The 15945-nt window shown below is 40.6% G+C and overlaps 2 protein-coding genes across 2 annotated transcripts; both read right to left on the bottom strand.

The window, feature by feature from the left end:
* Positions 1-6461: 6461 nt before the first annotated feature.
* On the bottom strand, positions 6462-7433 carry LOC107527036 (olfactory receptor 11G2-like). Its single transcript, XM_016199652.2, has one exon. It carries the CDS (start codon positions 7416-7418, stop codon positions 6462-6464), a length of 957 nt encoding a protein of 318 aa, XP_016055138.2. The 5' UTR covers positions 7419-7433.
* A 6501-nt stretch (positions 7434-13934) lies between these two features.
* Positions 13935-14876, bottom strand: LOC107527001 (olfactory receptor 11H4-like). The gene has a single exon (XM_016199628.2). The coding sequence runs from the start codon at positions 14874-14876 to the stop codon at positions 13935-13937; it is 942 nt and encodes a 313-aa protein (XP_016055114.2).
* Positions 14877-15945: the final 1069 nt, after the last annotated feature.

Below are 15945 nucleotides of genomic sequence, written 5' to 3'. Positions count from 1 at the left end.
GATTGTATGGTTTTGTTTTTTTTAAAATAACTTTTCATAATAAAACGCTTACTCTTATTGTAAGTATGCCACAAGTACACATGGCATCAAGACTTTGCAGATCTATAGGCAATCTTTTTGTTACAGTTATGTCTCAGATGAAAACATCAGTTGGATAGTTTGTCACTTATACATGAAGCCAGCTCCCTCTCTGTAATTCTTCAACTTTGAGAGTCTGACAAAGCTGTTCTAGAAAACAAAACATGTGTGAAAAATGATTCTCTATGTGCCATCACCATTTATGTTGGACATAACTAAATCAACAGTGGGTGGAAAAAAATTTCCAACAAGTATTGTTGCTCACCCAGCAGTGGTGTTTACTTGGTACAAGGGTGAGCCGGAGCTGTCCAAAGCCACAGTTCTGAATAGGCCGCAGGAAGCACTGTGGCAGTTTCAGTACAGACACAACGGTGTAAAAGCCGTGTTTATGTACACACAGGACACTTGGGCTGACTTACTTCACAGAGGCAAAAGAGCCAACCGCATCCTCACCCCCATTATATCTTGGAGACATTGGAGTAGGTCCAATCTAGGTTAGCCCTGTCCTGAGCTATAAAATATAAGACGAGAGAAAGGTATTTCTCTGATTTTTACTTTTTTCCAAGAAGACCCAGTGGTGTGGAAGTGTGATCGACCTGCTCCCACAGCAGCACATCTGCCTGCTTCATTTGGCTTGGACAGGAGGTTTTCACACCTGTCCCATTTCTGCAAAGCCCGTGAAAATAAGAACAGTTTTCTCGTTTATGACAAGTGGTAGGCAGCTAAAGCATAGTAGAGAAACAAAGGATTTGGAATAAGGTTAGGGTTTGAGCCTAAGGTTTGAATTACAAGTCATACTTTGCAAATTTTGGAAACTTTTTCAGTCATATAAGCCTTCCCCCAGTTCCTTCAACTGTAAAATGGGCACAGTAACACTTTCACCACAGGACTGAGGACTCTGAATGAGATAACATATGTGGAAGTGCTTGTCTGGGGCCTGGCACCCAGCAACGCTTAGGAATTGTCGGCCACGTGGTATGTAGCTGGAGCAAAGTGAAAAGGAGCCTTATTTGCAGGGTAGTGGCTTTTCTAGCCCTTCAATGTTTATTTTCTTACCTAAGCGTTACATCATCTCCTTTCATGGATGAGAGGGGAACCCAAACCTGAAGTTTCTCTGACGGTGTCAGGTCTTCCTGGGAGGAGAGGTGGTCTCTTCTACAATAACTGTAAATGAGTGAAGGAGTAGAGAGAGAAGGTGAAGATCTCTCAGAGTTTGCTGCAGGATGGAGGGATTATAAGCAGAGCCTCCAGGGAGTGAGCCCTACTCCATGAGGATCAACTTATCACTTATAGAAGGACTGTGTCAGGAGACTGTTCTGTGTTAGCTCTTCCCTTTCCCTGGGCCTGACGTCTCTGGAGACCCTGATGACTACTGCTTTTGTTTTCCAGTAAGTAGAAAATATTACCCTTTTCCTGCCCCAAACTTCTCAGGGACAGCATGAGATCGAGTCAGTCTCTAAGCTGCCCCAGAATACCTACCAGGTGTCCAAGGGACTAACTCTAGGGAAACAAAACCAATTGTAAGGAAGCAAAATTTGTCACCCCAAAAGGTGTCTGTCTGGCATGAGAATGATTTTATTTTTAAGAAACAAAAGACTAAGGAAGAACCTTTGACCTTCCCCCAAATCACCTAAAGGAATTTAAGATAGGCCCTTTCCTGCCTTAATTCCCTTTGAAATCCCAGACTCTTATCTCTCCCCCTTAGTCCAGAGTGACATATATACCTCATTTTCCCTTATGTGTCTTTGGAATATTCTTGCCTATGTGAATTCCCCATGAATAAGTATTAAAACTTGATTTTTCTCTTGTTAGTCTGCCTTATATCATGTTAATTATTCAACCAGCCATAAGAACCAAGAAGGGAAGGGGTAAATTTTTCCCTCCCCCACAAAGCACAAGGTGTAGTGGCTCCAATGCAGGAGGCTATTCACTGGGCCTCTAGTGAGTGGTGTCAGTTATGGGGTTGGGGACAAAGCTTCCTCTGATTTTCCAGAAAGAAGAGATGGGCTGGAGGTATGATAAAACCTCAGGAGTAGAGGGTTGTACAGTTACAGCAGGAATTAATCTCCTTCCAGGATCATCTTGGCTTTCTTATAAATCTTTTCCTTTCTTGTTTGTGGTGGCCCCACGAGCCTCACGCAGCTCAGGGCTCATTTCCCAGGTCCAAGGGGGGGCAGAGCAGGGCATTCCATACTCCACTCCCGCAGCTGCATCTGGGAGTTGGGCTTTTCACCTTCCTCATTCCCATTTTCTGTCTATCACCAACTGTGCAAGGACTTTCAGAATCTCAAAGACTTGCCAGTCCATTTCATTTCCTTGTTTGAATAGCTTTGATGTTTCCCTCTGTCCACAATATAAATTCACAAATGGCAAACAAGGGCCCCTGTGATTTAGCCCTAACTTAATATTATCATTGTTACCGTTGTTGTTTTAAGTTTTCCCCACCATTTCTTGCAGATGTCCTGTGTCACAGCCACATCACGTTACTTAGTCACACAACGGAAGATCATACATTTGTGCTGAGTGGATGATTTGACCCTCTGAAAAGTTGACAAGAACACTCTGCATTGATGACTGGCAGTGGGAGAGTTAAGCCCTGTGGAGTGAGGAACCCAGGGAGATTAATTTACTTGGGGACGTAGAGAGGTAACTTATGAAATGTCCTCTTTGCTTTCTTTTCTTTTCTTTTTTTTTCTTCTTAGCGTCTTTCATTGCTCCCTTCAGCCCAGATATATTCTCCCAGAATTCTTGGAGGTGATGTTAGAACAGAGGGCATTGCTTCCCTGTCCATATCTCCTCTGTATTTCCTCTTTCTTTCCACTTTAGTGCAGTGGCCAGCACCCACATTTATTTCTCTGAGTGGTTTCTTTTTTCCTAACTGGGAAATCTGTCTTGCCTGCCTGCTCTTTGTTTCTCCAGGACAGGAGCCCTGGGAAGTTAATGACCTCCTCGCTCCCCAGAAGCTCTTAACAATGGACAGGTGGGAACTGGGATATCAATACTCCAGCTCCCTGCCCTTGCATGTGTAGGATAACCCTGGGAGGTCTACTTGAGCACCCTGGCATTCCCCAGAGGGATTAGCTCTAGTTACCCACAGGGGTAGCTGGCTTGACAATGCACCCCTTGTTGGAAGACTTCCCCTCCTCATTCCAGTCTTCTCTAACAGTGTTCCCTTCATTACCCAAATTAACTACTTGCGCTGGTCTCAGGATTTACTTCTGTGGAGACCAACAAAGTCACAGGGCCACGGGTATTATGGCCAAACCACTATTTGTAACGCTGCTGAGATGAGCAAATTTGTTTCAAGTTTCAAACAACAAGTTAAACTTTTTCCCCCCAGTTAAACTTTTGGACAACTTATTGATTTTGTCAGATGGGTGTTATTCATGATAATGTTTTTTTTTAAACTTTCTTTTTATTGCATTTTTCTTTTTAAAAAAGATGCATACATTTATTAAAACTTCAAAGACATTTAACAATTTATTGAAGCAGAAATTGAAATTTTAAATATTAACTTTAGAAAACCGAGAAGTCCCAGGAATTCAATTTCAAAGGCTTTAGAAAGAATTCCCTGTAAAAGGTGTTAATATTACATTCTTAGAGTGGTACTTGGAACACCTTTGATTTAATTTCAGTGTTTCACTCCTGACCCATTGCCTTGATAAATCAGCGGCAGCAGATGAAATTAAGGATATATGAAAGTCTCATATTCATATTTATCTAAACATAGCAAATAGCGCCGTGAGCCAATCACATAGCAAGGCCACCAGGCTTGGCAGTCCTGGTCAGCGCTGGCCTCCCTTCCTTCTGTTCTTGCCCTGGCCTCAGTGTGCTCTCTCCAGCAGGGTCCCTGTGAAAGTCAGGAGCGCCACCACGAGGCCCCGGCTGGGACTCCGAGGTCCTGGAGATTTTCCTGCGGCCACCTACTCCACAAGCTCCATGGGGTTTCCCTGATATCCGTGGTGGGGAGACCAGACAAGCTGGTAAGGCTGCTGTCTGGGACAGGAGCTCAGCACGGCAGCCTCAGGCGTGGGGGCGGCCTTGTGGGAGCAGCCGGCCTGGGGGACTCCCAGGCGCAGCACTCCAGGTAGCAGGTGGCTCAGCAGCCGTTCAACGCGTCCACCAGTGCCCGGCCTCTTTTAAATTTCTTTTTCAAATTACAGTTTACATTCAATATTATTTTGTATTAGTTTCAGGTGTACAGCATAGTGGTTAGACGAACATATACTTTACAAAGTGTTCCCCCTGATAGTTCCAGTACCCACCTGGCACCATACATAGGTATTACAATATTATTGACTGTATTCCCTATGCTGTAACTTACTTCCCTGTGACTATTTTGTAACTACCAATTAGTACTTCTTTTCTTTTCTTTTTTTATTGAATTTATTGGGGTGACATTGGTTAATAAAATTTACAGGTTTTAGGCATGCAATTCTATAATACATCATCTGTATATTGTACTGTGTGTTCTCCACCCCAAGTCAAGTCTCCTAACAGACATATAATGTGGGTTTTTAATTTTTATTTTATTTTTAAAAAATATATCTTTATTGATTTTAGAGAGAGCAGGGGAGAGGGAGAGAGAGAAACCTCAATGATGAGTCATTGATCGGCTGTAGCCGATGTAACCCGGGCATGTGCCCTGACCGGGAACCCTGATCTCCTGGATCCTAGGTCGATGCTCAACCGCTGAGCCACGCCCGGCTGGGCTGTGGGTTTTTTTAAAGAGTACTATTCATTCTGTTTGGAAAGGTGAATTATGAAAGTTTGTGAAACAAAAAAATCAAACAATTTAGCCCTTGAAGAATGTCTCTAAATATCTCATCTATACATATTCTTCATATCCCTTTCCCCTCCCACTTTTTAGGAGAAAGTACAAAATATGTTTGTTTTACCTAATTCTGCTCTCTTTTCCATTGGTCATAATGGCTGGAAAAGATTAGGTTGTGGGTAAGTTTTCTGTTTTTCTTTGTCCTATTTATGAAACTAAACTAGAACAGCCATTCAGTTTAGTGTCCACCAATAAGCTGTATTCAGGGTAATACCTGAGAAATACCTTGTTTTATTTTCCTTACAAAGACAAACAAACAAAAACTTTTGAGTAGACTTTGATGAGTATTTGACAGTTTGGATTCAGTTTCTTACTCGATTCTGCAACTCATTTATGCTGCACAGCAGCCTGTTTAATTTTCAGATGTCAAAGATTTTTTTATTTTATTTTAATCCGAGAGAGAGGAGAGAGAGACACACACATTGATTGGTTACCTCCTGCATGGGGTTCGAGCCTGCAACCTAGGTACATGCCCTTGGCCAGAATCAAACCTGGGACCCTTCAGTCCATAGGCTGAGGCTCTACCCATTGAGCAAAATTGGCTAGGGCATTAAAGGTATTTTAACAGTAGAAATTAACTTTCTTATAGAATTCTGATGGTTTTACATGTTCTTGAAGGAGTGATTTGGCTTTTAGAAAACTACTTTAGAACATTGAGTTTGTCACTTTACTTTTGATGCCTTTTTGGCATCAAAAACAGTCAGAGTACTTATATTTATCAAGAGGTTAAGAGCTTTCATTTTTAGTGCCTCAAGATCACTTTTAGAATCAGCTCTTAAACCAGAGCAGATCTTTTGTGGCTTATGCCCAACTGAGCCTACAACTTCCAGAAATCCATTAACAGCTAGTTTATCAACATTTTCTATGTATCTACCACTCTTCCGGGTTGTGAATAAATATGAAAATTGAAAAAGTAGAGAAATGCAAAGAACTGTAAAAAGATTTGTAAGGGCAAATACAAATAAAAAATAAAAGGCATAATTATCTCTGTTGAAAATAAGGGAAAAGACTTTCCCTTCTCACTTTAAATTCTAGGAAATAAAAAAACACTATAGTATATAAAGTTCACAAACAACATGAACAATTTTCTGTTTTAAAAATTTGATTGATTGATTTATATTGAATTTATTGGAGTGACATTGCTTCACAAAATCATATGGGTTTCAAGTATGCAACTCAACAAAACATCATCTGCACACTGCATCATGGGCCCACTGCCCAAAGCAATGAATAATTTTCTGAATGATGTCAGTCATTTTTTAACCAAGAAATTAAAAACAGATTATGTCCCCCCAAATCTTTTAAATCAAGACTCTTACTTTTATGCCCCCAGTAATTTCTTTTCTTCTTTATTCTTATTGTTGACACTGTTACGGTTGTCCCCATTTTGCCCCCCTTTACCCTCCTCGGCCCAGCCCCCACCCCCCTTCCCTCTGGCCATCACCACACTATTGTCAGTGTTCATGAATTATGCATATATGTTCTTTGGTTAATCTCTTCACCTTCTTTCATCCAGTTCCCCCCACCCCTTCCTCCCTTCTGACAGCTGTTAGACTGTTCCGTGTATCCACACCTCTACTTCTATTCCTAATAATTTCTTTATAGCACGTTCCATATCTTTGTTCCTCAGACTATATATCACAGGGTTAATGAGTGGAGTAACCACAGAATAAATCAAAGTTGTTATCTTCTGCATTCCGGCTTCATGTTCTGATGTGGGGCTTATATACATGACCATCACCGAGCCATAGAAAAGAGAAACCACAACCAGATGGGACCCACAGGTGGAGAAAGCCTTTCTTCGTCCAGCTGCTGAAGGGACCCTCAACACAGCTTGTAGAACCAGAGAATAGGACACCAGGATACAAAGAAAGGGAACAAACAGGAGCAGAGAACTTAAGGTGGAGCTAGTTAACTCTATTACAGGGGTTCTGGTACAGGTGAGGGCTAACAGAGGGCCTGGGTCACACAGGAAGTGGTCGATAACTCTGGTGCCACAAAAGGACATTCGGGAGATGACAATGATGGGAATCAAGAACCAGAGGAAGCCAAATGCCCAGCAGCTGACCACAAGATTGGTGCAGAGACGTCCAGTCATAATGGTTGGGTAGTGTAGAGGCCGGCAGATGGCAAGGTAGCGATCAAATGCCATAGTCGCCAAGAAAAAGCATTCCGTAGAGCCCAAGGAGAAGAAAAAGTAGAACTGGAGAAAGCACCCAGAGAAGGAGATGACCTTGGTGTCAGAGAGGAAGTTAGCCAACATGTTGGGGACAGTGGAGGTGACATAGCAGATCTCCAGGAAGGAGAAGTTGGCCAGCAGGACGTACATGGGGGTGTGGAGTCTCTGATCCCAGCGCACAGCACAGATGATAGAGCCATTGCCCAGGAGGGTCAGGAGGTAGGCAACGGAGAAGAGCGCGAAGAGGAGGCCCCGCCCCTCCCTGGGGCAAGGGAAGCCCAGGAGAACGAAGCCAGGGCCGGTGCTGGAGTCGTTGGAGATTTTCATGGGCCTGTGAGCTGTGAAAAGGACATCAAATCATTCAATGGCTGTGTGTAGACAGATGGCGACCCAGGAATATACTGAAGCCACCGCGGGGGCTGCAATAGACACATATCCCAATAGTCACTGTTTTTGTCTAAACCTGAAATACTGTCCTGGTTTAGTTATTGGACTGTAAAAGCACTAGAAGCCAGTGAATATCAGAGAATATGGAGATATTTCCTTATTATGAAATGTATAGTTAATACATGCTTAATATATAAATATATAGCATATTAAATCATTATAAATAAAATTCCACAGTAATTACCACTGAGGTCAAGAAATAGAATACACCTAGGGTCTCCCCTCACGCTTCATCCTAGTCACCGTCTCCTGCCTCTCTGTTCCTCCAAGTGTTAACATGCTCCTTTCCGTTTGGTAGCTACTTCCTTGCTTGCCTTTATTTTTAATAACTAAGTATGCAGTACCAAACAAGAGTAGCTAGTGTTGCTTGTTTTTGTACTTTACATAAGTGAAATCATGTTACGAATAGTAGTTTTGGACAGCTTCTTTTGTTCAACAGTAGTTTTGTGAAATTCATGTTGTATTTGTAGTTTGCCCATTTTTAGTGCTCTACACTTTTACATTTTATGAATAAACCACCACTTATGTAACCATTCTACTATAGGTAGACATTTTGGTTATTTCCAGTTTGGAGGAATGTTGCTACAAACATATAGTTCATTTTTCCTGACTTACACATGCACACATTTTTGTAGGCTGGATCATAGAGCATTCGTATCTTCAGTTTTAATAGATTATGTTAAAGTGTTTCATCCTTACTGCTCGATTTTTCACTGCCTCTGACAGTATATGAGAGCTGATTGTCAACATTCTTTCCTTTTTTTATGTTCAAAGTGATTATTTACTTTTTAAAATATTATTTTGTATTAGTTTCAACAACATCCTTTTCAAATGTTAATTTGGTATTTACCAGAGCCTGGGGAATGACATAGAGGCTGCATTTTAACAGCTTTGCTCTCTCTCTCTCTTTTTTCTTCTGGTAATATCAGCTTGGGTAGTTCTCTTCTTGGTAGTACTTTTTGGTTTTTTTTCGTATAGGTGGTTATAGCAGAGCTCTTCTGCTCTCAAAAGAGAGTATTCTGGAACTAATAAAGAAAACTGTCCCCAAACTTGACATTAAAAAAAAATTTTTTTTTTCTTAACCCTCATCTGAGGATATTTTTTCCCATTGCTTTTGAGCTTCCCAGAGAGAGGGGAGGCAATCTACAAAATTCAGGAGTAAAACATTCAAATTAATTATAGGAAATAGCTGCCACTCACTTCTGGTCCCCAGCTGTCCACGGGAGATACAGCTGAGGGGTCGGATCGGCATTAATCTGGTCTTGGTGAAATAGGCCTGCGGTTGTCTGGACTGGGAATATGATGCTGCAAAACCCACATAAACTGTGAGATCTGATGCTTTGGATATAATGTTAAGATACATGCAGCAGAACACTTGTAAAGAAGAGAAAGCTTACATTTTTTGCTGTCTCCCCCAGTCACGCTTGGGAGCACCTCAAGGCAGAATGACTTTAGACGGTTATACATTTGCATAATGGCTTTGTTTTTCTGAGTTTAAAAAACCCCAACCTTTGTTAAATAATTCTACATCTAGACCTTGGTTTCAGTCATTATAGTCTCTGTAAATAGGGCATGAACAGAAACATAAAAAATAATTTATTTTCTATTATTTGGAATAGAGCATCAATTGATCTGTAATAAATTATTTTCAAGTGTTGGCATCGTTATCCAAGAAGTCTGCCAATGGTCATTCTGGAATATTCAAAACCAGTGAGACCACCCCGGGTAAATGGCAGAAAGGGTCAGGGGAGAGCTAGTTGAATATAATGTATTTTTTTGTTTGTTTTTGGAGAGCAAGAAAATCTGTGACAGGGGACTAGCAAACTGATTAATATTTTGGAACTTACATGTAAAAAAGCTTCCCTCTCTGAGTCAGATCTAGTTTTGGATTTTATATTTCTATGACATGGGGGACTCAAGTGGCCAATAAAATTTCCCATGATCCTGCTAGCTTATGTCTTAACTTATATTACTTCAGGTCTTTTAGTGGCTGAGCTGTGGGATGAACAGGTTTTGGTTCTTGTACCATAAACTTACATTTTCTAAAAGTCCTCTCCTCTTTGATTTTAAGGGTGTGTGACTACGGTCTGAGATTAAGTTTCAGACATCAAGTATTCATCTTTTTTGAAAGTGAACTTAAACCAGACATAAAATATCTAATACATATTTCCATTACTTTACACTAGCCTCCTTTAGGATGAAAATATCCAGAATGTGGTCTTTTCTGGAGGCACCATTTTCCCAAATGCCCTGTTCTTTGAATGGGGCTGTTGACAAATATGGGCCATGAGAACACATCGACTGTTAATGACTTGTAGGAGTGACTCAGGAGAAAATTTGCTATAACATGTGAAGGTCACTTATGGACTTTAAATTCCACAATGTTAAAAAAAAAAGCCCCTTTTAGGCTTATAACACTAACTCAGAGGAAAATCACTCAGTTTTCATAGGTCAAAATAATTTGTTACTAGCTGTGGTCAGGGCATTTAACCAAAGTGTTCTACAAGATGTTTCTAAAAGGTTATTTTGTGTGATAATCGCTTTGTCCGTCATCTCAAAATATTTTTAGTACTTTGAATGGTTTAGTTAATGTTCAAGGACTCATTTTTCCTGCTCTAGTCTATTTTAATGTCACATCTCTTCCTTTCTTTTATCCCATCACATCCAACTCATCAGCAAGATGCTTCTGTTTCTAAAATATGACTAGCATAATGTGCTTTTCTTTGTCTTCACTGTTATCTCTGAAGTTCAAATTCTCATCCTTTCTCCCTTGTACTCCTGTGGCGGCATCCTAACAGAGCTCCTTACCTCCGCCTACCCCTGCCCCCTCCATTTCCACACAGCAGCAGAGTACTCCTTAAAAATGAAAAACAAATAAAAAAAAAAATCCACAACAAAAAATTATTGTGTTAGACTTTTGAGTAAAACCATTCCCTCTCAGAACGATTCTGTCAGACAGTCTTACAAAGCTGTTTAAGAAAACAGGGAGGTGTTCTAGAAAACAAGAATGGCCATCACCATGTCGTGTTCCCTCTAATGTATTTAACCAGACTGTTGTCACTCACCTTAGGCTGGTGGAGTCACCCCGCATCGACTGCAGAGGGCGCTGTGCACATCTGTACAAGGGCATCTGTGTTTATGCACCACCTAGGCTGCTTGGACTGAGTTTATTAACAACAATCACCCTTTTATGGTTTACTTGTTAAACTGTCAACTCCAAAAAGGTTGAGATAGACTATGTTTGAGTGAGTCAGGCCATGTCAGTGTGAGGAAGACATTCCCTGACATTTTAATTTTCCCTCAAATTTCAGTATAGTAGAAATCTTAGTATGTCCATTTGTTGGCCCTCTCTCCATAGCCAGTCCAGAGATGTCTCTTGACAACTCAATTCCTTCCTTTAGCTAGTTTGCATAGTTGCAGCGAGGGGGCTGCCACATCTGTAACACTGGGAAATCTATTTCTGGAAAATACTTAAAAGTAAGGATAATTTCCAGATTGGAATGAGTGGTAGGCAGCTGGGCATAATACAAAAAGCGTTGAATTTAGGGTTTTCTAAGCTATAGAATGGGCATAATTATGTCTTCTTTAAAGGGCTGTTGTAAAGATTATTGAATGAGATAAATGTCTGTGGAAGTATCTTGACAATTGCCTGACCATTGCTGAAGAAGTATTGGTTGTATGTGTATGGCCATAGAAAATTCAAAAAGAGCTGTAGGTAAAAACTAGTATATTATATTTTTTTACTTCTAAACACTATATAACCTTATTACCTGGATCAGCAAAGGAAAGTCCAAACTGAAACTTCCCAAATGTTTCTCTTTTATTTTCATAGAGAAGAGATAGTCTTCTTGCCAATAACTGGAGAGGAGAAAGAGGTGGAAATGGTTATGACAAGGATCCCTGACTGAGTTTGCTGAAGGATGGAGGGGTTATAAGCAGAGCCTGCCAGGAAGTGAGCCCTGTTTTTCCTGATCCTTAACAGTGTCAAGAGATGTTATTTACTTCCCTTGGGGCCTGCCTTAATTTCTGTTGTTTTTTTCTGTGCAAGTTGAAATAAGACCTTTCCCTTGCTTTAAACCCCTTACAGGTAGAATGAAATATTAACCAAAGTCTTGCAACACTTAGAGAAGCATTTATTCAATAAAACAGCTGAATCTTGGTAAGAAAAGTGAACTTTGCAGCATCCTAACTGGCCTTATTCCTACCCCCTTCTCCCCAGCTCCACATTAGCCTTGAAAACCAGCAGCCCTACAACCACGGTATCTGTGGAAACCAGCAGACTAGCATTTATATGAAATGTTCTAAAGAGGCAAAATACATAGGGACAGAAAGTAGACAAGTGGACTCCAGGGCTGAAGAGAGAGGGGACCAGAGAGTGACTACTAATGGGAATGGGATTTCTTTTTGGAGTGATAAAAATATTCTAAAATTTGTTAGTGGTGATGGTTACACAACTATGTGAATAAACTAAAAAACATGAAATTGTTCACTTTTAAAGGGGTGAATTTTATGATATACAAATAATATTTCAATCAAGTTGTTACAAAACAAACAAACAAACAAACAAGCAAACGAACAAACAGAAAGGTTAGAAAAGTTTATTTCCATCACTGGATTGTGGTCTCTCCGAGGGCAGGAAAGAAATATTGTTAATCTGGGTTACTCTAAAGTTAGTACAGTGCAAGGATAGTTTTTCATATTTTCTTTTTACTATAGTTTTTATTTTTACTATGCATAATCTCCCAAACATAAGAATGTGAAAAATATTCGAAAGAGACTTACCTATCTTGGATATAATTTTTTTGGCAAAGTAATGATTATTATACTTGTGTTATAACATGTCTTATTGCTATCTAATATTCAGTTTGATTGATTTACACCAAGATGGCTTTTGAAAAGAAAAGGAATGTGGGTGTAAGTCTCATTCTCTGTTATTGTATAGTTTAGAAATTCCTAAATTTGAATGCAGTGATTCCCAACCCCCTCTGTGTATGACAACCTCCTTGAGAGCTTTTAAAAATACCGAGCCTAGGCCCCAACCCCAATTCTGAGTTGAGAACCACCGCTCAGGTGAAGGTAGGTGTCAATAGAAAATCCTACATGTGGTGTGATTATTGTGAGCCTTTTAGAGAACGTGTTGTAGATCAGTGGTTTTCCAAATTTAATGTGCATAATAATCCACTGAAAATAAAATGCAAATTCTGCATCAATAGGCCTGAGACGGGGCCCTGAGATCCCGCCTTCTAAAAGCTCTCTAGTGGGATCACTTTGTAAGGTATGTGATTGTCTAACCGCTATGCTATACACCTGAAACTAATACAAAATAATTTTGAATGTAAACTATAACTGAAAAATAAAATTAAAAAAATAAAGAAAAATAGTTTGCAATAAAAAGATAAATAAAGGTTTCCTAGTGATGCCCAGCTGATGGTCTCCAAACCACATTTTCAGTGGTGAGGGTGTATGCTATATTTTAAAATATGCAGTAGTGGAAGCATGGTTAGTAAGGAGAAAAATGAAATAAAGTAGTTATCTTATTAGACAAAGGGATTGATGAAGAGTAGGAAGCATGTAATTTCTTAGACATTAACTTTCATCTGGTGAGGATTTCCATTGATTTGATTTTCATTTAATGTTTGGTCCAACTAGTTCAGGTCGATTTCTCATTTTTCTGGGAAGGTTCTTTTCATTTCATCCATAGGACATAAAATACAGGCTGTTACAGAGTTTGCATGGTTTCTTTATATGTTGTCCCGAATGTCAGGAATGATAGAATCTAGTGAGGAAATATGAACAGTATACATTTTTTAAATTTGATATTACTGACATTTAAAAAATATGTTTTTATTGATTTTTTTAGAGAGAGAGGAAAAGGAAAGGAGAGAGAGAGAAATATTGATGAGAGAGAACATCGACTGGCTGCCTCCTGCCCCCTCACTGGGGATCGGGCCCTCAACCTAGGCATGTGCCCTGATCGAGAATCAAACCGGTGGCCTCTTGGTGCATGGGTCAATGCTCAACTACTGAGTTACACTGGCTGGGAGACATTATTGACATTTTTGTGCTAGGTATTGTGTAGGGTTCTGGGGTTACAGGAATTAATAAAGCACAGTCCCTGCTCCTAAGAAATTTGTAATCTAATAAGAATGGGGAGGCATGTGGAGATGGATTTGTGAACAGCTAACTACAAGAAAGAAGGAAGGAGATGTTAAATAGAAGTTCATACAAGTAATGTGCTATGGAAGAGGGAATTAATTTCACTGAAGGAAAGACTTCATTAATGTCCTGACATCTAGGGTTTTGGAATGGCTCCTTCAAAAAGTTCTATTTTCCAGTTTCTTAACTGTTCACAGTCTGAACTCATCTGAGAATAACTCACTAAATCACAGGCCAATTTTAGGAACCTCTTAGAACTTTCTTCAAGGCATCCTTCATTTCTTTATTCCGAAGGCTGTAGATCATGGGGTTGAAAAAAGGGGTCAAAACCGAGTAGAACAAAGTGGTGAACTTCTGCATGCTCTCTGCTTGTCCTGCCCCCGGGCTTACATATGTCATCATGACAGAACCATAGAATAAAAACACAACAGCCAGGTGTGAGGAGCAGGTGGAGAAGGCCTTCTTCCGGCCAGCTACGGAGGGCACCTGCATCACGGCCCTCAGCACCAGGGTGTAGGAGCCAATAATATAGAAAAAGGTGGCAAAGATGAGGAGGGAGCTCATGGTGCCACACATGAGGACAGTCCCTGGAACTGGGACACAGGCTGAAGCCAGGGCCAGCAGAGGACCCAGGTCACACAGAAAGTCATCAATCACATTCGGGCCACAAAATGGTAGCTGGGTGATGAATATCACCGGGATCAGAAACCAGAGGAAACCATACACCCAGCAGAAGATGACCAGTCTGCCGCAGAACTTAACAGTCATGACGCTGGGGTAGTGCAGGGGGCGGCAGATGGCCAGGAACCGGTCGTAGGCCATGATGGAGAGAAATAAGCATTCGGTTGTGCCCAGGGAGAAGAAGAAGTAGAGCTGGAGCAGGCACCCAGCGAAGGAGATGGTTTTGGCCTGGGAGAGGAAGTTGGCCAGCATGTTGGGCACATCCGAGTTGACGTAGCAGATCTCCAGGAAGGAGAAGTTGGCCAGCAGAATGTACATCGGGGTGTGGAGCCGGGGGTCCCAGCGCACTGCACACACGATGGCCATGTTGCCAAAGAGGGTCAGCATGTAAGTCACGAGGAAGGTGGAAAAGAGGAAGATCTGTATTTCCCAGCGGCAAGGGAAGCCCAAGAGGACGAACTCCCTCACAGGGTGAGAAAGATTCCTGGCCTCTGAGGTCATTTTCTTCCATCCTGTGAGGACTGCAGCAGAAATTACATATACAAAGGGAATTTAGCCTCCTGACTCCTTCCCAGGAGAGTGAGCATGTTTTCCTGCTCATAGGGGAAGGGGCCCAGACCAGTGGTTTCTATTTTTGATTGGGTACCCCAACAATGCAGTTGTTGAGTATACTCTTATATATGACCATTTATTTTTAAACTGTATACAAACCACTGTCAATTGATATAGTAAATATTGGTAAATATTTTGAATAAAAGCTTTTTTAGAATAAAATAAAAATAGGAATTCAGATATTTCCTTTCCGCATCCTTCACTGGGTTGCCTGGTACACTCGACTTTGAAGAACATTGGTCTGGACAATACAGATAGGCGGCCGGCTAAAGCTAAATCGAGATGCAAACTTTGACATGGGCAATTCAAGTCTAAAACAATTAGACTCGACAAATATAATGAGCAAAACAGTATAAGGAGGGAGGAAGGGAGCAAGGAGCTTGGTAGCCAGATACGAAAATAACTAAAGTGACTTTAAGCAAGTTACAATTTGGCTACATTAAATGACCAATATTAGTATCTATTCACTCTCTGTAAGAGAGTGTAGTACATGGGCTCCAGACTTTGATATTATCAGAATCATATGGAGGAACCTTTGAAGGGTGTAGATTTCTGGGCTCCAGCTCGGGTTTGGGATCCACTGGTATAGCCGAGCATGAGCTTTGAGATTATAGACCTTGTCTCTGCCACTTCCTGGGCAGTATTTCCTCATGGAAGGATTTAAGCTCTGACACTATGTTACTTGCTCTGTAAAATATGAATAATAAAACCTCCATAGCAAGGATGACATGAGAATTGCATAAAATAAAATAATATATGCAAAAGCAGTTTACAAATTATGAAATGCTACAGAAATGTAAATTATTACATACTGTTCAAGGATTATTATGTTATTATTATAATGCTAGATTATAATTATCCCTTGTTAATCTTTATAAATTAAACTGATTTCCAATGCCAAGGATTGTTTTTGCTTGTGAAATTTTAGCTATGTGACAGGCTAAGTACATGTATATAT

This window comes from Miniopterus natalensis, chromosome 1, assembly GCF_054644295.1.
Source record: "Miniopterus natalensis isolate mMinNat1 chromosome 1, mMinNat1.hap1, whole genome shotgun sequence".
NCBI lineage: Eukaryota > Metazoa > Chordata > Mammalia > Chiroptera > Miniopteridae > Miniopterus > Miniopterus natalensis.
Note: the sequence above shows the minus strand (reverse complement) of the source record. Positions and strands in the feature narration are given on the sequence as shown.

Bases quoted from the DNA above. Each gene is read 5' to 3' on its own strand.
- LOC107527036 (XM_016199652.2), bottom strand. From the start codon at position 7,418: ATGAAAATCTCCAACGACTCCAGCACCGGCCCTGGCTTCGTTCTCCTG.
- LOC107527001 (XM_016199628.2), bottom strand. From the start codon at position 14,876: ATGACCTCAGAGGCCAGGAATCTTTCTCACCCTGTGAGGGAGTTCGTC.